General features: G+C 42.7%; 1 protein-coding gene and 1 pseudogene across 3 annotated transcripts in view; one reads left to right on the top strand and one right to left on the bottom strand.

Moving 5' to 3' along the window:
- SMOC1 (SPARC related modular calcium binding 1) overlaps positions 1-25,165 on the top strand; it is a 156,547-nt gene that overhangs the window by 78,040 nt on the left and 53,342 nt on the right. For all 3 annotated transcript variants that reach the window (XM_060140291.1, XM_060140281.1, XM_060140272.1), the window contains exons 4-5: positions 22,827-22,926; positions 25,036-25,083. In XM_060140291.1, coding sequence (XP_059996274.1) covers positions 22,827-22,926; positions 25,036-25,083 — 148 coding nt within the window. The remainder of the gene's footprint in view (positions 1-22,826; positions 22,927-25,035; positions 25,084-25,165) is intronic.
- Positions 11,216-12,020, bottom strand: LOC132521865 (coiled-coil domain-containing protein 115-like; annotated as a pseudogene).

Below are 25,165 nucleotides of genomic sequence, written 5' to 3'. Positions count from 1 at the left end.
TAACTTATTCCATCCTCACTATGACCTATGAGTAGACACTATTATATTCTTATTTTATAGCTAAGGAATCTGAGCCACAGAGAAGTTGAGTAGCTTGCCCGGGGTCATGCAGCTTGCAAGTGGCAGAGTCAGGATTCAAACCCAAGCAGCCTGGCACCAGGGTTCTTGGTCCTAACCACTACTCTGTACTGCCTCTTAAAGGAGACTGCCATAAAGGAGATTGCCAACTTTCATAATGATATTGCCAAACTGGAGCATATCCAGGAGGATAACTAAGGTGAGAAGGTTAGGAAATTATGTCACATGAGGAATATTCAAAGGAGACAGAGGTTGGTTTCAAGATAAGAAGAACCAAAGGGTGAATGGGAAAGAGGTGACCACAGGGCTGCATGAGAGTTGTTTCAAACTTTGTGGATGACAATAGCTTTTTCTTGAACAGTCCCACAGAGCCAACCCAGGCTCACTGAGTAAAATATTTGATGACTCAGATTCTGACTCAAACTACGAAACTATTTTCAAGAGGAGGAAACCATAGATGGACTATTTTACTCAAACAGAACTTAACTTTCCATCCCAGGAAGAGGGCAGGCAGGACTGAATGGGCATCCAGCAGGGCTGCTGTGGGGCAAGGGGGTTAAACTGATGACCTCTGGGAATAACCTCCACACTTTTTAGAGTTTATGTTATGAGACTAATGTTCAATCCGGTGGATAGGCACATAGTAGGCCCACAGCAAGCACTTATTCAGGAACCTTTTCAGGCAGAGCCATGAATACACACACATTCAGGGCTAGTGCCACTCCGCTATGGATGCATATGACACGCTAGGAGGTGACCCTGCAGGTCAGTCAACTAAACTCTTCTCAAAAATGAACAGGATCAGAATTTTTTTTTTTCCCTGTCAAAGTAGGGAAAAGTAAAAGGAACATGGAAGGGAGGTATGAAGGCAGAAAATTTTAACTAAAAGTGAAGTCAGATATGGGAAACAAGAAAGAGCCCCCACTCCTGTAGGCCACTTTTGTCCCACCACTGGCCAGATTGTCACAGTTCTGATGTGAACAAAGCTCCTACACAAGAGGGACTTTTTAATTGGATATATTTTTAAACATCTTTGTTGGAGTATAATTGCTTTACAATGGCGTGTTAGTTTCTGCTGTATAACAAAGTGAATCAGCTACACATATACACGTATCCCCATGTCTCCTCCCTCTTGCGTCTCCCTCCCACCCTCCCTATCCCACCCCTCTAGGTGGACACAAAGCACCGAGCTGATCTCCCTGTGCTATGCGGCTGCTTCCCACTAGCTATCTATTTTACGTTTGGTAGTGTATATATGTCCATGCCACTCTCTCACTTTGTCACAGCTTACCCTTCCCCCTCCCCGTATCCTCAAGTCCATCGTCTAGTAGGTCTGTGTCTTTATTCCTGTCTTACCCCTAGGTTCTTCATGACATTTTTTTTCTTAGATTCCATATATATGTATTAGCATATGGTATTTGTGTTTCTCCTTCTGACTTACTTCACTCTGTATGACAGACTCTAGGTCTATCCACCTCACTACAAATAACTCAATTTCATTTCTTTTTATGGTCGAGTAACATTCCATTGTATATATGTGCCACATCTTCTTTATCCATTCATCTGTCGATGGACACTTAGGTTGTTTCCATCTCCGGGCTATTGTAAATAGAGCTGCAATGAACATTTTGGTACATGACTCTTTTTGAATTACGGTTTTCTCAGTGTATATGCCCAGTAGTGGGAATGCTGGGTCGTATGGTAGTTCTATTTTTAGTTTTCTAAGGAAGCTCCATACTGTTCTCCATAGTGGCTGTATCAATTTACATGCCCACCAGCAGTGCAAGAGTGTTCCGTTTTCTCCACACCCTCTCCAGCATTTATTATTTGTAGATTTTTTTGATGATGGCCATTCTGACTGGTGTGAAATGATATCTCATTGTAGGTTTGTTTGCATTTCTCTAATGATTAATGATGTTGAGCATTCTTTCATGTGTTTGTTGGCAATCTGTATATCTTCTTTGGAGAAATGTCTATTTAGGTCTTCTACCCATTTTTGGATTGGGTTGTTTTTTTTTTTGATATTCAGCTGCATGAGCTGCTTATAAATTTTGGAGCCTTATCCTTTGTCAGTTGCTTCGTTTGCAAATATTTTCTCCCATTCTGAGGGTTGTCCTTTCGTCTTGCTTATGGTTTCCTTTGCTGTGCAAAAGCTTTTAAGTGTCATTAGGTCCCATTTGTTTATTTTTATTTCCATTTCTCTAGGAGGTGGGTCAAAAAGGATCTTGCTGTGATTTATATCATAGAGTGTTCTTTCTATGTTTTCCTCTAAGAGTTTTATGGTGTCTGGCCTTACATTTAGGTCATTAATCCATTTTGAGTTTATTTTTGTGTATGGTGTTAGGGAGTGTTCTAACTTCATTCTTTTACATGTAGCTGTCCAGCTTTCCCAGCACCACTTATCGAAGAGGCTGTCTTTTCTCCATTGTATATTCTTGCCCCCTTTATCAAAGGTAAGGTGACCATATGTGTGTGGGTTTATATCTGGGCTTTCTATCCTCTTCCATTTATATATATTTCTGTTTTTGTGCCAGTACCATACTGTCTTGATTACTGTAGCTTTGTAATATAATCTGAAGTCAGGGAGCATGATTCCTCCAGCTCCGTTTTTCTTTCTCAAGATTGCTTTGGCTATTCAGGGTCTTTTGTGTTTCCATACAAATTGTGAAATTTTTTGTTCCAGTTCTGTGAAAAATGCCATTGGTAGTTTGACAGGGATTGCATTGAATCTGTAGTTTGCTTTGGGTAGTATAGTCGTTTTCACAATGTTCATTCTTTCAACCCAAGAACATGGTATATCTCTCCATCTGTTTGTATCATCTTTAATTTCTTTCATCAGTGTCTTATAATTTTCTGCATACAGGTTTTTGTCTCCTTAGGTAGGTTTATTCCTAGGTAATTTATTCTTTTTGTTGCAATGGTAAATGGGAGTGTTTCCTTAATTTCTCTTTCAGATTTTTCATTAGTGTATAGGAATGCAAGAGATTTCTGTGCATTAATTTTGTATCCTGCTACTACTTTACCAAATTCATTCATTAGCTCTAGTAGTTTTCTGGTGGCATGTTTATGTATAGTATCATGTCATCTGCAAACAGTGACAGTTTACCTCTTCTTCTGGTTTGGATTCATTTTATTTCTTTTTCATCTGTAAATGCTGTGGATAAAACTTCCAAAACTGTGTTGAATAATAGTGGTGAGAGTGGGTAACCTTGTCTTGTTCCTGATCTTAGTGGAAATGGTTTCAGTTTTTCACCATTGAGAATGATGTTGGCTGTGGGTTTGTCATATATGGCCTTTATTATGTTGAAGTAAGTTCCCTTTATGCCCACTTCTGGAGGGATTTTATCATAAATGGGTGTTGAATTTTGTCAAAAACATTTTTGCATCTATTGAGATGATCATATGGTTTTTATCGTTCAATTTGTTAATATGGTGTATCACACTGATTGATTTGCATATATTGCAGAATCCCTGCATTCCTGGGATAAACCCCACTTGATCATGGTGTATGATCCTTTTAATGTGCTGTTGGATTCTGTTTGCTAGTATTTTCTTGAGGATTTTGCATTGATGTTCATCAGTGATAATGGCCTGTAGTTCTCTTTTTTTCTGACATCTTTGTCTGCTTTTGGTATCAGGGTGATGGTGGCCTCATAGAATGAATTTGGGAGTGTTAACCCCTCTGCTGTATTTTGGAAGAGTTTGACAAGGATAGGTGTTAGCTCTTCTCTAAATGTTTGATAGAAGTCGCTTGTGAAGCCATCTGGTCCTGGGCTTTTGTTTGTTGGAAGATTTTTAATCATAGTTTCAATTTCAGTGCTTGTGATTGGTCTGTTTATATTTTCTATTTCTTCCTGGTTCAGTCTCAGAAGGTTGTGCTTTTTTAAGAATTTGTCCATCTCCTCCAGGTTGTCCATTTTATTGGCATATAGTTGCTTATAGTATAATCTCTTATGATCCTTTGTATTTCTGCAGTGTCAGTTGTTACTTCTCCTTTTTCATTTCTAATTCTATTGATTTGAGTCTTCTCCCTTTTTTTCTTGATGAGTCTGGCTAATGGTCTATCAATTTTGTTTATCTTCTCAAAGAACCAACTTTTAGTTTTATTGATCTTTGCTATCATTTCCTGCATTTCTTTTCCATTTATTTCTGGTTTTTTTTTTTGTGTGTGTGTGTGTGTGGTACGCGGGCCTCTCACTGCCATGGCCCCTCCCATTGTCGAGCACAGGCTCCGGAAGCGCAGGCTCAGCAGCCATAGCCCACTGGCCCAGCCGCTCCGCGGCACGTGGAATCCCCCCAGACCGGGGCACGAAACCACTTCCCCCACATCGGCAGGTGGACTCTCAACCACTGCGCTACCAGGGAAGCCCTCCATTTATTTCTGATCTGATCTTTATGGTTTCTTTCCTTCTGCTACCTTTGGGGTTTTTTTGTTCTTCTTTCTCTAATTGCTTTAGGTGTAAGGTTAGGTTGTTTATTTGAGATGTTTCTTGTTTCATAAGGAAGGATTGTATTGCTATAAACTTACCTCGTAGAACTACTTGTGTTGCATCCCATAGGTTTTGGGTCATCGTCTTTTCATTGTCATTTGTTTCTAGGTATTTTTTGATTTCCTCTTTGATTTCTTCAGTGAGCTCTTGGTTATTTAGTAATGTATTATTTAGCCTCCACGTGTTTGTATTTTTTAAAGTTTTATTCCTGTAATTGATATCTAGTCTCATAGAGTTGTAGTTGGAAAAGATACTTGATACGATTTCAATTTTCTTAAATTTATCAAGGCTTGATTTGTGACCCAGGATATGGTATATCCTGAAGAATGTTCCATGAGCACTTAAAAAGAAAGTGTATCCTGTTGTTTTGGGATGGAATGTCCTATAAATATCAGTTAAGTCCATCTTGTTCAATGTATCACCTAAAGCTTGTGTTTCCTTATTTATTTTCATTTTGGAGGATCTGCCCATTGGTGAAAGTGGGGTGTTAAAGTCCCCTACTATGATTGTATTACTGTCGATTTCCCCTTTTATGGCTGTTAGCATTTGCCTTATGTATTGCAGTGCTCCTTTGTTGGGGGCATAATTATTTACAATTGTTATATCTTCTTCTTGGATTGATCCCTTGATAATTATGTAGTGTCCTTCTCTGTCTCTTGTAATAATCTTTGTTTTAAAGTCCATTTTGTCTGATATGAGAATTGCTACTCCAGCATTATTTTGATTTCCATTTGCATGGAATATCTTTTTCCATCCCCTCACTTTCAGTTTGTATGTGTCCCTAGGTCTGAAGTGGATCTCTTGTAGAGAGCATATATATGGGCCTTGTTTTTGTATCCCTTCAGCCAGTCTATGTCTTTTGGCTGGAGCATCTAATCCATTTACATTTAAGGTAGTTATTGATATGTATGTTCCCATTAATACTTTCTTTTCTTTTCCTTTTTTTTTTTTTTTTTTTTGCGGTACGCGGGCCTCTCACTGCTGTGGCCTCTCCCGTTGCGGAGCACAGGCTCCAGATGCGCAGGCTCAGCGGCCATGGCTCACGGGCCCAGCCGCTCCGTGGCATGTGGGATCTTCCCGGTCCAGGGCACGAACCCGTGTCCCCTGCATCGGTAGGCGGACTCTCAACCACTGCGCCACCAGGGAAGCCCTCTTTTTTTTTTTTAACATCTTTATTGGAGTATAATTGCTTTATAATGGTGTGTTAGTTTCTGCTTTATAGCAAAGTGAATCAGTTTTACATATACATGTATCCCCATATCTCTTCCCTCTTGCATCTCCCTCACTCCAATCCTACCCATCCCACACCTCTAGGTGGTCACAAAGCACAGAGCTGATCTCCCTGTGCTATGCGGTTGCTTCCCACTAGCTATCTATTTTATATTTGGTAGTATATATATATCTATACCACTCTCTGACTTTTTCCCACCTTACTCTTCCCATTCCCCGCGTCCTCAAGTCCATTCTCTAGTAGCTCTGTGTCATTATTCCCATCTTGCTCCTAGGTTCTTCATGACCTTTTTTTTTTTTTTTTAAGATTCCATATATACGTGTTAGCGTACGGTATTTGTTTTTCTCTTTCTGACTTACTTCACTCTGTATGACAGACTCTAGATCCTTCCACCTCACTACAAATAACTCTATTTTGTTTCTTTTTATGGCTGGGTAATATTCCATTGTATATATGTGCCACGTGTTCTTTATCCATTCATCTGTCGATGGACACTTAGGTTGCTTCCATGTCCTGGCTATTGTAAATAGAGCTGCAATGAGCATTGTGGTACATGACTCTTTTTGAATTATGGTTTTCTCAGGGTGTATGCCCAGTAGTGGGATTCCTGTGTCGTATGGTAGTTCTATTTGTAGTTTTTTAAGGAAGCTCCATACTGTTCTCCATAGTGGCTGTATCAATTTACAATCTCACCAACAGTGGAAGAGGGTTCCCTTTTCTCCACACCCTCTCCAGCATTTATTATTTGTAGATTTTTTGATGTTGACCATTCTGACTTGTGTGAAATGATATCTCACTGTAGGTTTGTTTGCGTTTCTCTAATGATTAATGATGTTGAGCATTCTTTCATGTGTTTGTTGGCAATCTGTATATCTTCTTTGGAGAAATGTCTATTTAGGTCTTCTGCCCATTTTTGGATTGGGTTGTTTGTTTTTGTGATATTGAGCTGCATGAGCTGCTTGTAAATTTTGGAGATTTATCCGTTGTCAGTTGCTTCATTTGCAAATATTTTCTCCCATTCTGAAGGCTGTCTTTTCGTCTTGTTTATGGTTTCCTTTGCTGTGCAAAAGCTTTGAAGTTTCATTAGGTCCCATTTGTTTATTTTTGTTTTTATTTCCATTTCTCTACAAGGTTGGTCAAAAAGGATCTTGCTGTGATTTATATCATAGAGTATTCTGCCTATGTTTTCCTCTAAGAGTTTTATGGTGTCTGGCCTTACATTTAGGTCTTTAATCCATTTTGAGTTTATTTTTGTGTATGGTGTTAGGGAGTGTTCTAATTTCATTCTTTTACATGTAGCTGTCCAACTTTCCCAGCACCACTTATTGAAGAGGCTGTCTTTTCTCCATTGTATATTCTTGCCTCCTTTATCAAAGATAAGGTGACTATATGTGTTTGGGTTTATATCTGGGCGTTCTGTCCTCTTCCATTGATATATATTTCTGTTTTTGTGCCAAGTACCATACTGTCTTGATTACTTTAGCTTTGTAGTATAATCTGAAGTCAGGGAGCATGATTCCTCTAGCTCTGTTTTTCTTTCTCAGTATTGCTTTGGCTATTTGGGGTCTTTTGTGTTTCCATACAAATTGTGAAATTTTTTATTCTAGTTCTGTGAAATATGCCATTGGTAGTTTGATAGGGATTGCATTGAATCTGTAGATTGCTTTGGGTAGTATAGTCATTTTCACAATGTTCATTCTTTCAACCCAAGAACATGGTATATCTCTCCATCTGTTTGTATCATCTTTAATTTCTTTCATCAGTGTCTTATAATTTTCTGCATACAGGTCTTTTGTCTTCTTAGGTAGGTTTATTCCTAGGTATTTTATTCTTTTTGTTGCAGTGGTAAATGGGAGTGTTTCCTTAATTTCACTTTCAGATTTTTCATAATTAGTGTATAGGAATGCAAGAAATTTCTGTGCATTAATTTTGTATCCTGCTACTTTACCAAATTCATTCATTAGCTGTAGTAGTTGTCTGGTAACATCTTTAGGATTCTCTGTGTATAGTATCATGTCATCTGCAAACAGTGACAGCTTTACTTTTTCTTTTCTGATTTGGATTCGTTTTATTTCTTTTTCTTCTCTGATTGCTGTGGCTAAAACCTCCAACACTATGTTGAATAATAGTAGTGAGAGTGGGCAACCTTGTCTTGTTCCTGATCTTAGTGGAAATGGCTTCAGTTTTTCAGCATTGAGTATGATGTTGCCTGTGGGTTTGTCATATATGGCCTTTACAATGTTGAGGTAAGTTCCCTCTATGCCTACTTTCTGGAAGGTTTTTATCATAAATGGGTGTTGAATTTTGTTGAAAGCTTTCTCTGCATCTATTGAGATGATCATATGGTTTTTATCCTTCAATTTGTTAATATGGCGTATCACATTGATTGATTTGCATATATTGCAGAATCCCTGCATTCCTGGGATAAACCCCACTTGATCATGGTGTATGATCCTTTTAATGTACTGTTGGATTCTGTTTGCTAGTATTTTGTTGAGGATTTTTGCATCTATGTTCACCAGTGATATTGGCCTGTAGTTTTCTTTCTTTGTGACATCTTTGTCTGCTTTTGGCATCAGGGTGATGGTGGCCTCATCGAATGAGTTTGGGGGTGTTCCTCCCTCTGCTCTATTTTGGAAGAGTTTGAGAAGGATAGGTGTTAGCTCTTCTCTAGATGTTTGATAGAATTCACCTGTGAAGCCATCTGGTCCTGGACTTCTGTTTGTTGGAGGATTTTTAATCACAGTTTCAATTTCAGTGCTTGTGATTGGTGTGTTCATATTTTCTATTTCTTCCTGGTTCAATCTTGGAAGGTTGTGCATTTCTAAGGATTTGTCCATTCCTTCCTGGTTGTCCATTTTATTGGCATATTGTTGCTTGTAGTAATCTCTCATGATCCTTTGTATTTCTGCAGTGTCAGTTGTTACTTCTCCTTTTTCATTTCTAATTCTATTGATTTGAGTCTTCTCCCTTTTTCTCTTGATGAGTCTGGCTAATGGTTTATCAATTTTTTGTATCTTTTCAAAGAGCCAGCTTTTAGTTTTAGTGATCTTTGCTATCATTTCCTTCACTTGTTTTTCATTTATTTCTGATCTGATCTTTATGATTTCTTTCCTTCTGCTAACTTAGGGGTTTCTTTGTTCTTCTTTCTCTAATTGCTTTAGGTGTAAGGGTAGGTTGTTTATTTGAGATGTTTCTTGTTTCTTAAGGTATGATTGTATTGCTATAAACTTCCCCTTAGAACTGCTCTTTTTGCATCCCATAAGTTTTGGATCATCGTGTTTTCATTCTCATTTGTTTGTAGGTATTTTTTGATTTCCTCTTTGATTTCTTCAGTGATCTCTTGGTTATTTAGTAGTGTATTGTTTAGTCTCCATGTGTTTGTATTTTTTTACAGATTTTTTCCTGTAATTGATATCTAGTCTCATAGCAATATCTAGTCTCATAGCATTGTGGTCAGAAGAGATACTTGATACGATTTCAATTTTCTTAAATTTACCAAGGCTTGATTTGTGACCCAGGATATGATCTATCCTGGAGAATGTTCCATGAATGAGCACTTGAGAATGTTCCTGGAGAATGTTCCAAGAATGAGCACTTGAGAAGAAAGTGTATTCTGTTGTTTTTGGATGGAATGTCCTATAAATATCAATTAAGTCTATCTTGTTTAATGTATCATTTAAAGCTTGTGTTTCCTTATTTATTTTCATTTTGGATGATCTGTCCATTGGTGAAAGTGTGGTGTTAAAGTCCCCTACTATGATTGTGTTACTGTCGATTTCCCCTTTTATGGCTGTTAGTATTTGCCTTATGTATTGAGGTGCTCCTATGTTGGGTGCATTAATATTTACAATTGTTATATCTTCTTCTTGGATTGATCCCTTGATCATTATGTAGTGTTCTTCTTTATCTCTTGTAATAGTCTTTGTTTTAAAGTCCATTTTGTCTGATACAAGAATGGCTACTCCAGCATTATTTTGATTTCCATTTGCATGGAATATCTTTTTCCATCCCCTCACTTTCAGTTTGTATGTGTCCTGAGGTGTGAGGTGGGTCTCTTGTAGACAGCATACATACGGGTCTTGTTTTTGTATCCATTCAGCCAGTCTATGTCTTTTGGTTGGAGCATTTAATCCACTTACATTCAAGGTAGTTATCGATATGTATGTTCCTATTACCATTTTGCTAATTGTTTTGGGATTGTTATTGTAGGTCTTTTCCTTCTCTTGTGTTTCCTGCCTAGAGAAGTTCCTTTAGCATTTGTTGTAAAGCTGGTTTGGTGATGCTGAATTTTCTTAGCTTTCTCTTGTCTGTAAAGGTTTTAATTTCTCTGTCGAATCTGAATGAGGTTCTTACTGGGTAGTGTAATCTTGGTTGTAGGTTTTTCCCTTTCATCACTTTAAATATGTCCTGTCACTGCCTTTTGGCTTGTAGAGTTTCTGCTGAAAGATCAGCTGTTAACCTTATGGGGATTCCCTTGTGTGTTATTTGTTGTTTTTCCCTTGCTGCTTTTAATATTTTTTCTTTGTATTTAATTTTTGATAGTTTGATTAATATGTGTCTTGGTTTGTTTCTCCTTGGATTTATCCTGTATGGGACTCTCTGCGCTTCCTAGACTTGATTGACCATTTCCTTTCCCATATTAGGCAAGTTTTCAACTATAATCTCTTCAAATATTTTCTCAGTCCCTTTCTCTTTCTCTTCTTCTTCTGGTACCCCTATAATTCGAATGTTGGTGTGTTTAATGCTGTCCTAGAGGTCTCTGAGACTGTCCTCAATTCTTTTCATTCTTTTTTGTTGTTGTTTTTTGCCATTTAATATAATGTGTTTATTTTATTTTATAATAAAAAGTTTGGTTTCTATTTTTAAACCACCATAAGCAAAGTTAAAAGACAAACTGGGAAAAACAATTTACATCTCGTATTATGAACAGAAAACTAACATCCACCAAATGTAACAATTAGCTCCTAGAAACTGCTAAAATTATCAAGAAGCCAGTAGGAAAATGAATTGCCACAGAGTTCCTGGCCCTTCAACAAATTAGAAGACTCACTCTTGGAAAGATAATGGCAGGTTTTATAAACCTGAATGGTCTCTTGAAAGATTTCCCTTGAAAATCTAGGTCCGATCCTTTTTACTTTCTGGCTTAAAACCTGCCAAGTGCTGCCCATCTACTCAGGTGTGTGTGTGTGTGTTTTATCGATGAGTTATCATTCTGTCCTGATCTGTTAGCTGTGTATGGTTTTTTCCTCCATCAAAATCACTTGTAAGGATATAGTGAAACTGAAGCACCTACCTCTTGTCTTTCCCTGCCACTAGCTGTGCAATATTTCATCCTTTAATGAAAAACCGCAGCTGATTTATGCATCAGGTTGTTACAGTTGTTCAGTGATATGAACTAACCTAACAGGTTTGTGCCTTCCTGACATGAATACGTCCTGAGACAACACAACTCTAGAAGTGGTTTCATAGTAGTGACTTTCAACATTACTCACTTTGCCTCTTCAAACTTCCCCACCTAACAAAGTTGGAAACATGCAGACCAGAGAAGTATTAAGGAGGGAGGAACAGCTGGGGTGGGGGGCAATCTGTGAAGGAAGAAGGCCTGAGATAATGCAGCCACATCAAAGAACAGCTGTGCTCACTGCCTTGCTTCTGTGGTGGCAGGTCAGGGAGCCCCGGGATCCACTGCTTGAGTTTCTCCTGCAGCCCCTGGAGCTGGCATCGACCCCAGTCGATGTGGATCTGAAGGCTGGCCATGTCTGCAGCCAGCTGCAGACCCTCCCAGAAGCTGGCTTGAGCTTGCTGTAGACTGTGAGGAGCCAGGATTCTAAACCAGTTCAGAGGGTCCTGGGGAGCTGGGGAGCAGTCTGGCTCTGGGGTCCTCGTGAGGCCCTTGCCCCTGTGCAGAACTGCCTTGTGGGGTCCCACGTCCTCTGGAGTCTGGGTGCCGGCTCTCACATTCAGAACCTCTGGAGTCCGTCCTGGGCCTCGCTGGTGCAGACGTGGACCTGGGGCTCCATGTGGGAGGCATACTGCAGAGGCCTTACCGACTTGGCACCCATGGTGCAGCGAGCTTTGGAGAGTGAGAGCCAGCCCTCCACCCGGGCATTCAGTGCCGCCCGCTTTGCCTCCAGTTCCTCCAGGTCCCTGAGCAGCTGCAGGAGAAGCGAGTCCAGCTCGGCTCGCAGATACCGTGCCACCGTGGGCTCTGCACACATTCCTCTTTTCATTCTTTTTTCTTTATTCTGCTCTGTGGTAGTTACTTCCACTATTTTATCTTCCAGGTCACTTATCTGTTCTTCTGCCTCAGTTATTCTTCCATTAATTCCTTCTAGAGAATTTTTAATTTCATTTATTGTGTTGTTCATCATTTTTTGTTTCCTCTTTAGTTCTTCTAGGTCCTTATTAAACGTTTCTTGTTTTTTCTCCATTCTATTTCCAAGATTTTGGATCATCTTGACTATCATTACTCTGAATTCTTTTTCAGGTAGACTGCCTATTTCCCCCTCATTTGTTTGGTCTGATGGGTTTTACCTTGCTCCTTCATCTGCTGTGTGTTTCTGTCTTTGTGTTTTGTTTAACTTACTGTGTTTGGGGTCTCCTTTTCACAGGCTGCACGTTCGTGGTTCCCGTTGTTTTTGGTGTCTGTCCCCAGTGGCTAAGGTTGTTTCAGTGGGTTGTGTAGGCTTCCTGGTGGAGGGGACTGCTGCCTGTGTTCTGGTGGATGAGGCTGGATCTTGTCTTTCTGGTGGGCAGGACCGAGTCCAGTGGTGTGTTTTGGGGTGTCTGTGAACTTACTATGATTTTAGGCAGCCTCTCTGCTAATGGTTGGGGTTGTGTTCCTGTCTTGCTAGTTGTTTGGCATAAGGTGTCCAGCACTATAGCCTGCTGGTTGTTGAGTCAAGCTGGGTCTTAGTGTTGAGATGGAGATCTCTGGGAAAGCTTTTGCCATTTGATATTACATGGAGCTGGGAGGTCTCTGGTGGACCAATGTCCTGATCTCGGCTCTCCCATCTCAGAGGCTCAGGCCTGACACCCAGCCGGAGCACCAAGGCCCTGTCAGCCACACGGCTCAGAAGAAAAGGGAGAAAAAGAAAAAGAAAGAAAAAATAAATACATAAATAAAATAAAGTTATTCAAATAAAAAATTATTATTAAAAATTAAAAAGTAATACAAAAAAAAAGAAAGAAGAAAACAATTAAACCAAAAAACCAGTCCACCAATAATAACAAGCGCCAAAAACTGTACTGAAGAAAAAGGAAGCTGCCGTTTCTTGGTGGCTGCAGCAGCAGCCTCAGCATTTCATGCCTGTCTCTGGGGTCTTTGCTGATGGCCACAGCTTGCTCTCGTCTCTGGAGCTTTTTAGGTGGTGCTCTGAATCCCCTCTCCTCGCGCACCGCAAAACAAGGGTCTCTTGCCTCTTAGGCAGTTCCAGACTTTTTCCTGGACTCCCTCCCAGCTAGCTGTGGTGCACTAGCCCCCTGCAGGCTGTGTTCACGTTGCCAACCTCAGTCCTCTCCCTGGGATCCGACCGAAGCCCGAGCCTCAGCTCCCAGCCCCGACCTGTCCCGGCGGGTGAGCAGACAAGCTTCTCGGGCTGGTGAGTGCTGGTCGGCACCGATCCTCTGTGCGTGAATCTCTCCGCTTTGCCCTCCGCACCCCTGTTGCTGTGCTCTCCTCCGCGGCTCCGAGGCTCCCCGCCTTTGCCACCTGCAGTCTCCACCGGCGAAGGGGCTTCCTAGTGTGTGGAAACCTTTCCTCCTTCACAGCTCCCTCCCAGAGGTGCAGGTCCCGTCCCTATTCTTCTGTCTCTGTTTATTCTTTTTTCTTTTGCCCTACACAGGTACGTGGGGGAGTTTCTTGCCTTTTGGGAAGTCTGAGGTCTTCTGCCAGCGTTCAGTAGGTGTTCTGTAGGAGTTGTTCCACGTGTAGATGTATTTCTGATGTATTTGTGAGGAGGAAGGTGATCTTCACATCTTACTCCTCCGCCATCTTGAGGGTACCCCCATTGGATATTTTTAAAAAGTAAAAACGTATTTGATATCTTCCCCCTGAAATGGAAATAGAAGTGAATGAACAAGAGGTGTCATATTTGCTGTTTACAAAACCTGGGCCATTTTAGGCACCAAATCGGAGGGCAGAAGTCAAGAAAGTAAAGTTTTTTGTGTCTCTGTTCGCACTTTTTGGAAAATACAAAAAATGTTTTTCAGCATGTATTTGGAAAAATGGTCCTAACACTGACAATTAGGTACCAGTTCATAAATTTCCACCTTACTCTTAACCAGCGAAAGTTCAACTTAGGGCACAGTCGTAAAATCACAGAACTTTTGGGTCACAGGGGACCTCAGATGTATCTGGTTCATCTCCTTCCTCTCCCTGACCCACCACATCCAGGGACAATCTCTCACCAAGCAGTCATCTATCTTCTGCTTGATTGCCACCAAAGACAGGAAACTTATTACCACCAATGACAACATAATGCATTTTGGGACAATTTAGTTGGAAATTCCTTCCGTACATTGACTTGAAAGTTGTAATTTCCAACAGCTGACCCCCATTCTAGCTAAGGAACTTACAGATTCCATAGAAATCACACTTCCACAGAAAGATCTGAAGACAGGCACCATTATGTCCTTGTGAAATCCTGTCTTATAGCCAACAAATATTTCTTTTCACCCTGGCAAAGATCTTTAGTTCTATCGCTCATTCCCATATCACAGGGTTTTATGTCTCTCTTTCCTCCTGGCCTCTTTCCTCTTAGTTCAGTTTGCTAAGGTGCCCCTTATAGAGTGTCCTTCCCCAAACTGGACACAGTATTTCAGATGTGGTCATAAATAGCTTGGGGAAGAATGGGATTATCTCTTGTTCTAAACACACTACTGCTTGACTAATATCACGTTGGCAACCACATTACACCATCGACTCATAAAAAACATAGTCAACAAGGACTCCCACATTTAGGAAGATTTGAAATTGAGGGATTATCTTCCTTCCTTGCATCTTCTCCATTAAAATCTGGAGGACGAGGCAAATACTCTAAAAGGAAAATCCCTCATTCCCCAGCAGACAGTCCTCCCTAGACTTGGCATAGAGCAGGAGACAGTGTCTACAGCCAGCAAGAATAGCAGTGCTTTTAAGTTACAACCTACATCCTCTCTGTAAAACGGAAGGGGAAAGGGATGAAATCTGCTTGTGCTGAGTACATACTCTACACATGACACTATTTTAGATGCTTTGTATATCTTGTCTCATTTTGTCTTCTCAGTAACCTTCAAGGTAGGCACCATTAGCCTTATTTCATAAATAGGCTCAGAGAGGTTAAGTGACTTTGCCAAAGTTACACAGAGATGGTATTTAAACCCAGCTAATTTTGACTCCAAAGCCATGTTTTTTTTCTTCTGCATCCTGTTGCTTCTCAGCCAGACCTGACTAAAGATGAGGGGGAAGTTTGTGGGATAACCTCTTCTAAACAGAGGGAGAAACAGCTCATGCTAGCCAGACCAAAAGGATTACACCATCCCTCCTGTCTCCCCTACTCGTCTCACTGCAATCAAACTTTCTTCCATGTGTGAAATCACCCAGAAGATTTAATGCCACGAATCACTAGACCCATGAATTAAAAGACCACATGTCATCAGAACAACGGGAACAGAAAAACTTTGGAGAGAAGTATTGTCCCAAGGCCCCTTGCTCCCAAATTCCCACCTAGAAAAGTATTTGTTTCTTGAGTAGTTCATGATAAATGCCAGAAAGGATAGAGTGACGAAGTGTCTTTTAAAACACTGGTTCTTGGAGTGTGGTCCCCGAACCAGCAGCAGCATCCCTTGGGGACTTCTTAGAAATGCATGTCACCCAGATGACCCCAGAACTAATGAATCCAGAAATTCTGTGGGTGGGGCCCAGGAATCTGTTTTCATAAGCCCTCCAGGTAAATCTTACTGTGAATGCAATAAACAATGTTCTCCTGCAGCTTCTGATGGAGAGAGAGGTTCTAGGGGGATGAGTGGCAACCTCAGATGGCCCAGGGACTCAGTCATCCAGCCAGGGTACATGGCACCCATGGAAAAACAATTTCTTAGAGGTCCTATAGAGTATGCAGACAAAAGGAAAATGTGCCTGCTAAAAATACTGCCCTGAAACAAAGTTATTGGGTGCATCTACCGCAAGATGCTTAACTATCACTGTGCATTAGCTTAATCCAAAAAACCTACTAACTGATTTGGAGCAACTGGAAGATTATAAAGAAAAAAAAAAAAAGGTCTCATACTCCCACTGCCAAGGAGAGTTAGAGAAATAGCCACATGCCTTCTGCTTTTAGTTTAACTTTTTCCCACTAGGAGATGTTCCGGTACATGATAGTAGTCATTTCATTACAAGTTTGGTAGTTGCTAGAAGAATGCTGAATCAAGCCTGTCCCTTTGCATATGGTTCACATTTTTCTATTTTACAAAAGAAGTGCAAAGAAAAGGGGTGGGAATGGGGTGATGTAGCCGCAGGGTAGAGGTGCCTTGGAGGGGATCCCAGTTGTCAATGAAGGTCTAAGGCAATTCAGGATGGATTTCTTAATAGATAGGGCATGAGAAAGCATTACAGAAAAGGAGGTGGGGATTTGCCAGAGGAAAATTGTTTCAAAAAAGAGTAAACTAAATGAAAGCCTGATACCTGGATAGTGAGAAAGTATGACTGGGAAAAGCAGAGAAATATAGCAAGGCCCTGCACTTCATTATACTGCTTTTTGTTTTCTTTTTCTTTCTTTTTTTTTTGAAAAAAATCATGTTTCAGAAAACACTAGTACTACCATGGAATGCTCCCTGTGTTACCAAACCAAACTTGGGTCCATTTGCCCTCACCCATGTGCAGCAAAGCCAATCCACTGATACCAGGTTATGGTGAAGGAAAGTAGAGCATTTATTGCAGGGTGCCAAGCAAAGAGAATGGGCAGCTCACGCTCAAAAGACCTGAACTCCCTGACAGCTTTCAAGGAAGGGTTTTTAAAGGCAACATTTGGGGTGAGGCTTGCAGCTCATGGACTTTCTTCTCATTGGTTGGTGGTGAGGTAACAGGGTGATGTTTCAGGATCTTAATCAGCAACTTTCTGGTTCCAACCAGTCTGGGGTCCACATGCTTCTACTCAGCTTGTAGTCACCATCCTCTGCAGAACAACTCAAAGACTTGTGTCAGATTGTTATGTATATCCCTTGAGGAGGAACTAGGACTCTGTTTTACTATCACTGAAGTATTGTTTAAGCTATCATTACTTTTCTTGCCTGACTGCTTTTCCCTTATTTCTGTACTCTCTCACTTCCCTAATTAGTAACTGCTTGAGTCTGCTCTTTGGAACTCAGGGAAGGCCTAGGAGACTAAAGCCTTTAGTTTAGTGTAGTTTTCTACAAATAAGAAATGGGGCTTTGGTACCTGGAAGGGCCCCGCAGGGTCCTGCTTGGTTTCCCCCTTTTCTTTGATACTCCTCAATCCTGAGGGGAACAAGGGTGGGACAAGAAAGGGAATAACGCTTTAGATAGAGAGGTTAAAAATAATAAACTCAGTGTTAGGGGGATTCGGTTTCACCCACACAAAGTTAAGGGAGGGTCCCACAGTTAATTGAGTTATGGATTGCTGCAAATGATATCTTCCTCTCAGAGCTGAATCATGAACTGATTTAAGGCTCTGAGAAGTTCTGCAGTCAAGAAATCTTTTAATTTTATTTGACCCAATATTCCAAAATTATTTCGGTAGAGAACCCTTTCATCTCCAATAATTCCTAGTCACACCCAATAGGACACCAACTGTATTCATCGCTGTATCAAAGTGACAGACGTAAAGGTGGAGGAAGAGCAGCTTCACATTCCAGGAGAAGGGAAGGAAGTGGGCACACGCAAGGAAGACCATTCTCCTAGGGAAGCTGGTAGGAAAACCAGCAAAAGTCCAACAACAAAGAAGCTACTTTAGGATGCAAGATCCGACCCCTGTCTGAGATGCCCCCCAAGAACAGCCAGAAGAAAGCAGGCTGGCCGGGGGGCACAGCAGAGGCCCCCATGCTATTGTCCGAACTACTCCAGATATGGCCTCTCACTCAAACTGGAGCAAAAGACTCTTGATTTGAATATTTATCTTACCTCCTCTTCCTCTCCCCCAAGAGAGTTCCATCTGCCAGAGAATTACAGGGCACAAAGACAGTTCCCTCAGACACCAGCACTGGGACCCAGGCCTTTCTTCATCTCCCTTCCAGGTCTGGGGGGTACTTCTGTCTGCCAGGACTAGGTTCTGGCCATGATGCTACCTCTCTTGTCTCTGGGTCTCAGTTTCCTCATTTGTAAAGCGTTTGGATGAGACTGGTGATCCCTAAGGCTTTTTCCAGCTCTGTCAATTCGGAAATGTTATGAGAGCTTGGAGATCGGTATCTGAATTCCTGTGCTGTTATGAACTAGCTGTAACATTTGAACAAGTAACCTCTGCTCCCTGTACCTCTCCTAGGAAAGATTTGCACACTGGGTGACCTTGAGACCCAAAAGAGATAATGTGTCTGTCATGGTGGTGATTGGAAAGTCATTGTAAATGTAGAAGGTGTTGTTTTCCATTTGGGGCGTGGCACCTGAGTGATCCTTGTCTCTGTACATGGTCCATTGTCTCCCTTTTTCCTCCAAAGCCCCATTGGCTTTGCCCTGTGAGCTGATGTTTGCTCTGTTCTCCTCTGCTCATCAGTCACTCAACTGCACTCACTGGGAGTGCTAGCCTCCCACGTTCTTCCAGGTGTCTACAAGTTGACCTAATGTAACAGGCTTAAAATAATTTCAGATTTGCCTTAATTTGGACAGAAAGGTTGACCTGAAGTACACCGCTGGGCTGTTTTTGCAAAGGGCTTCTTGCCCAAAATATTTAAGTATATGAGTCAGAGATGAAATTTACCTACCTAAGAACACACTGTTTTTAAAGCACCTTTAGGAGTACCAGATATATATGCACAGCGTAGTTACAGTACAACCAGAGAGTAACCTCACTTAGGTTGATGTAAAAACACTTTTTGTCTCTTAAGGAAGACCCATCAATTTACCTTTTAGCCTTCCCAGAATATTCCAGAGTGGGGTAGGCACAAATGCCATGGTTTGTATCTGTACCTTTGTGGCTAGAACACCCCTGAGATTTGAACACTGCACTAGATGCTAGACACTAGAAATAGTCAGTTGCCTTGTCAGCTCCTCTTGGCCCATAGATTAAGTCTGAGAGTTGATTAATTTGAGGCTGGTGTGTGGGCTGCAGGACAGAGATAGAGCAAAGGGGATTACTTACTAATTTAAAAGAATAAATACATTTGCAAGGGAGAAGGTGAAACTAGGTAGGATTTACCTCTTGATCACGTATATATAAACCATCGATTCCATAGAATTTACATCCTGATTGCTTTTCTGCAAGAAACCTGACTTCTCTCATCTGACAGTAACAGAACTATTTCTATATGAAAACAAGCTTCCCCTTCCTTTACTCAAACTTGTTCACACTTTTTGCTGATTTCAGATCACCCCTTCCCTTGGGGCTGGTCAGAATAGAATGTTCTTTAGTTTCTACCAGAGAATCTGTGCTTTTTTTGAGTGTACAGGGAGTTGGCTAAAAAATAACATAATTATAATAAAAATAAATAGCTAAGTTTAACTGGGCACTTACCATGTGAACTGAGTGCTTTATTTACATTATGTAGTTTAATCCTCCCAGCAACTGAGTGAGGGAGGTATTATTATCTCCCCCTTTTTAAATAGTCATGGACAGGCTGAAGCTCGGTTTGACTGCGAACCTTTCCAAAGCTGCAGAGGGCTGGAAAGTTCAGTGGTTCAGTTAAAATGAAGTGGCAGAGCTGGTCAGTTAAGGAAGGTGGGCTGCAGTCTGACTCCGTGACCATTGCTTTCCGTCTCCTTGTAACTTCCTTTTCTTCAAGAAGACATCTTGGAAACTCCCCAAGACAACTTACAAACAACCTCTCAATTGAGGACCATGGGTCCATTCACTCAGCGCTCCTTCAGCAAAGGGAAGTGACCTTGCTGGGCACTCCCAGCACTTCCTGCAGGCAGAGACCCTGCCTACCTCCTCTGGGTCTTCTTTTGTTCACTGTTGTTCCTTCTCCTGCAGCACACCTGGGGCAGGTGTGCCCATAACGGTGGATTCCAAGCCTCAGAGGAACATGGCAACAATTCCTCATTCAATTCCGGTTATAAAATGCTGAAGGACTTGGAAGCAGCTTTCAGCCTGAGGATTTTGTCATCTGGAGTCTGTTCCTTGCAGCCTGGCCTGAGGAAAATGCCGAGGGCCCTGGGGAGAAAGGGCCCGTGTTTGGGCCTGTGGGCCTGGCTGGGGGCTGGGAGGCAGTGGCCCCGAGCCCATACGGATGCAGTGGGCGCTCTCAGTGAGCATGTGGCCCTTGGGACCTTCTGAGCTGCGAGGTCAGATTAAATCCGCCAAAACAAAGCTTTGGTCTCAGTCTCTTCTGCAGGCATGTGCTTCTGTCCCCAGCAGCCTCGGCTGGGACTCTGCAGGCCCAGGAGGAGGGGCGCTCCGTGCAGCCTCGGAGCTGGACTTGGGTGGGGTACCATCCTCACGGAAAGGGAGGCTGGCCTTGGCCGTGGGAGCCAAGGGGCCCGGGGGTGAGTCGGCGTGGCCACCTGGCCCCAGAGACAGGCTTCCCCAGAGGTGATTATTGGCCAAGGAGGAAGAAGCAGCAAGCCAGGCCCCATTAAAATGCTGCCACTGGCAAGGAGTCCTCCCTCAGAGCCATCCCCTGTGGGCTGGACAGAATCTGAAGGGGCGAACTCCAAGTTTCCAGCAGTACTTCCCACCTGAACCTCTGGGGGTTCCCAGGGGAGCTCTGGCCCGCTAGGAGGCCGGCTTGCCGGGTGTTTCTGACACAGCCGAGAGCAATCATTGCCGCAGCCATCCTGCATCCGGCCACCGGCCCGTGCCAGGCACTGGACTCACACTGTTTTCATTGTCAGAGCCCTTCAGGCTTGGCGCTGTTATCCCCATTTTATAGATGGGGCTCAGAGAGCCAAGTAACATGCCAGCTCGTAACTGGCTGGATCAGGATTCAAACCCAGGTCTGTCTGGGTTTCTTTCCACTCCACCCTTAGGCTTCCTCAGAAGGTAGCACTAACCTGCCTTAGGACATTGACCTTGGGTGAGAATCTGGGGTAGGAACCATGGCCACGGGGTTAGGGATTGTCTCCACGAGAGGAAGCAGGAGTGAAACATGGTCCTGGGGTAAAGGCATTGACTACAGTTTCCCTGCATGGACAGGAGAGGTAAATAAAAACACTCAGTTTTTACTGGTAGGAACAAGATGCCCTACATCTTGTTCTTATCCTGATTTCTATGGGTAGGTCTCAATGAAGCAACTAGTTTTGGGGAAAGCTGCGATGTTTGGTACCCACACGAGAGCAGAAGCCTTTTCTGTAGCGTTTCTGTCTTGCTGATAACGTCTGCATTTTACCCAGGCTGTCAAATCTCTCCTTTACCCCTGTACCCCTTGTATCCCTCACCACTTGGTTTGTATGCTGTTATTGTCTATCCTCAATTCTAATGTGTCCTTGATCCCAAGAGGCACCTTTTCCGCACAATTTAATGCCTGCACAATTGGCACACATCTTGTAATTGAGGTCTACATTCAATGTGGCAGGGCTGTTTAAATTGTTCTTATATTTTTAGAATGGATGGAGACCAAGAATTTAGGAAATATGGTAATTCATGCATTTATTCAACTCATCAAATGCCTACAATAAACGTCAGGCATTGCGCTAGATGCTTGGAATATAGAAATAGCCGGTATTCAGTCCCTTGCCTTAGGGAGGTCACAGTCTAATGGGGGAGATAGACTAGACAGATCAGCAGTTAAGCTCATTGTAATAAGGGCTCTGAATTTGGGGAACCAGGGTGTGTGGAGGGCCGGAGGAAGGAGGGAGAGGAGGTGGGGAGGCTGGGGGCACCTTAAGGAGAAGGTGCATCATGAATGGGGTGGGAAGACAGAGGGTTTGGGAGTGTGCTGGGATGGGTTGGGGAATGGTATTCTGGGCAGATTGACCAGTTGGAGCAAACAAAAGTTCAGAATCATGAGACACTAGGATGTGTTTGTGAGCCTCAGAGGCTCATTCCAGCTTGTGGCTGGAATGGTGGGTGTGGAGACCTGGGAGTAGAATGAGGCTGTGGGGATAGGCAGGGGGCAGATCATGGGGGCCCTCAAGCTAGTGCAAATCGGCATCATCTCCATCCTGAGTACAATGACCAGTCATCGAGGGGTTTTACGCAGGGGATGATGCCCTGATTTGTGTAGAAAGTGGGTGGGAAAAGGATGGTGGGGCGGGGTGGAGTCCATGGACAGAATGACAGCTATTGAGAGAGAAAGGAGAGTTACTCCGAATGAAGCCACAAGCTTCATTCTTATTTACTGTTCCCAGACAGCGTGGACCTGATCACGGAGACTTGAGGAAGATCACACAGTGGTGCAGCAGGGCATCTAGAACTAGAATCTGCAGGCACAAGTGGCCTTGTTTTCACCTTAACCCCATCACATGTGCCCTTTTCTCAAGAAAGCCATGTGATCAATAGGCAGGCTGACTATAGGAACGGATGCTGGGAAAAGCTGGAAAAAGAAGAAAGCTTTTCCCTTGCCTCTGCTTCTTAAAGAAGGGTCATATCAACCTACAGTGGTGACATTCCAACTTGTACTTGCCAAATTAGTTCACCAATCAATTTTTTACAAATGGATGGAATACACAGCGGACGTATCCGAGTACGGTATAAGAGATTAAGCATTAAATGTCGTAAGGAAACAGTAAATTGCTATGGTTGCTCCTGGGGGTCACACAGAAAATGTAATCAACGTTGTCTGGCCAGCCTTCTAGGGACACTCGGGGGAGGGATGCTGGGTGAGAGGTAGAAGGAGTTCTCCGTTATGCTGGGGATGCTTTGAAGGAGGTGGGAGGTGATTGTGGATACTGTGACCCAAGACTTACGGTTCTTTTCCCCTTCCCACTTCCCCAAACAGGTGCAGTGCCATACTTACACGGGGTACTGCTGGTGTGTCACCCCAGATGGGAAGCCCATCAGTGGCTCTTCTGTGCAGAATAAAACTCCTGTATGTTCAGGTACCGTAGGGAAGGGTGGGAAGAAAGAAAAGGGTGGGAGAGGGACCCCTTGGATGGTCTCCTGAATCTTGTGGGTGCACTTTTGAAAGATTGGTGGTGGTTATGAGCCCTCTTCCAGGTCAGGGAGGAGTCTACCCAAACATGCTTGCTCTGTTGTCAGCTGGGTGATAGGGTCAGTGTATGTCTGTGTGTATGTATTTATTTTGAGTTTAAGTTTCTGGTTCAATGCTCTTTTCTCAAGCATTGGCCATAACCTCTAGAGAGCATGGCATATAAGTTTGTACCTTGTATGCTCTTGGTTGGTAGTGGCCCTGGGTGCACACTTTATTGAGATAAATTTCAAGACTGTGTTGGAGTTCAACATCAAAGGCTGTGACAACCAATTAGGGATGTCTTTCACGGGTGCAGGAGAGGAGAGTGGTGGTCCACGTTGCCATATGTTTGCAACCCCTGAACAATGTAACGTATGGTGATGGAAAACATTCATAACCGCGGCCCTCAAATCTGGCTGTCATCAGCAGTGCCTAGGGAATTCAAAAAGAACCCAGGTGTGGAGGCTTCTCCTTCCGTGTTCGGATCCAGTGGTCATGGAGACTTGGAGTCCACGTGTTTAGGAAGCTTCTCAGGTGGTTCTCATGCTGAGACAAGTTAGGGAACCACGGCTTTATAACAACCCTCTGGGTGAGTCCATAGGAAAAATTAAGTCCTTTTTATTTCCAACTTTATAGGCATAGAGAAATTTTGTTCTTAGTTTTGTGGGATTGTGCATTACGGATTTAGGCAAGCTTCCCACTTCCCACTTCCATTCAGATGGGAAGGGACTTCAAGACACTCCCTTAATTCACTATGCAGCTCAGCCCACGTTAACAAAAAAAAGCCTATCCCATCCACCAGCTGCTTCCTATTTCTCTGTAATCTGTGTATATGAGATTTTATTTATTTACTTATTTTTAATTTTTAAGTGCAAGCAAAGTATAAAACATTATTCTAAAACCTCTGGGAAATTCCAAAGGCAGTCCTGCTGTCCTAACGTTTTCCTTTTTTCCCCAAATTTATTCATTTTTCAACCAGCCCTGCTATATAAGGGGAAAAGTGAGTGGAAAGGGCAGTAAGTATCTACATTAGGAAACCAAAATGTGCAGGCCAAAAAGGAAAGTTTACTTTATTTGTGGTTTACATGGAAACTGGAAACCTTAATTGAGCTTGGTGTGGGGAGGGGGAGGAACAGAGGCCTCCTTGCAAATGACCTGGAGAGTTTCATTTAAAGCAAACAAATGTGCTAGAAACAAGTCATGCAGGGAAATATAATTGAATTCGCACAAAGCTAGTATACGGAGAAGGGGTTGGATGCGGATTGCGATGTGCTTCTCCTCTTTTGTCGCGGGGACTTCCACAGATGCCCTGGTGTGCCTCGGCTGGCTGTGCCCTGCATGTGCGGGGTTGGGTGTCATGGGAAGGGCAGGTGCAACAGGGTCAGGACCGTCGGATGGCGGCACAGGGCATCCGAGCACGTGCAGGGCAAAGCGTTTGGCCAACCCCCCAGACTGCCCCCTCCTTGAGGAACACGCTGCATCTAGAAAATTGCTTCCATGCCTCAGACTATTTTGGCCCATTCATTACAATTGGGCCAACAATTTTCTACTTAATGCAGATGGAAAATCGCCGATTTCCTGCCCTAACCAGCAAGGGATGTCAGTCATTGCATTTGCAGCGAGAGGGGTTTTCTTTGCAGTTGGCCCCCCTGGCTGGATAGGGCTCAGAACATGGAGTTGGTGGGAAGTGGAGGTGAGGGGCAGTCCGTGGAATGTTCAACAAAGGAGTTATGTGGTTGTGGAATTTTGTAAAAATCTGGTCAAGACTATTGCCAGGGAGCCTGGAAATAATTGTTCATCTCAACAGTGCTGTGATATCGGTGACATTGATGTTAAACAAACGCCAGTCGCATGTGTGTATGTACTCACTTTGTATATAATGTTCCTAGATGTGTACACAATATATATATATATACATAACCACATGCTCATAACATCAGGCTTTACCAACTCTTTGAAAGAAACCAATCGCGACGCATTCTGAATGTCTGTGTTTTTGTTTCCCCTCTCACCCAAGGTTCAGTCACCGATAAGCCCGTGAGCCAGGGTAACTCAGGAAGGAAAGGTGAGTGGAGTTTCACGCTTTATCTGAATGTTTGCTTCTAAAGCCAGTCCAAGCAGGCATTCTTAGACAAGATGGAAGGAGC

This window comes from Lagenorhynchus albirostris, chromosome 1, assembly GCF_949774975.1.
Source record: "Lagenorhynchus albirostris chromosome 1, mLagAlb1.1, whole genome shotgun sequence".
In the NCBI taxonomy this organism is placed as follows: Eukaryota; Metazoa; Chordata; class Mammalia; order Artiodactyla; family Delphinidae; genus Lagenorhynchus; species Lagenorhynchus albirostris.
The sequence above is the reverse complement of the archived record's forward strand: the minus strand, read 5'-3'. Positions and strand labels throughout refer to the sequence as shown.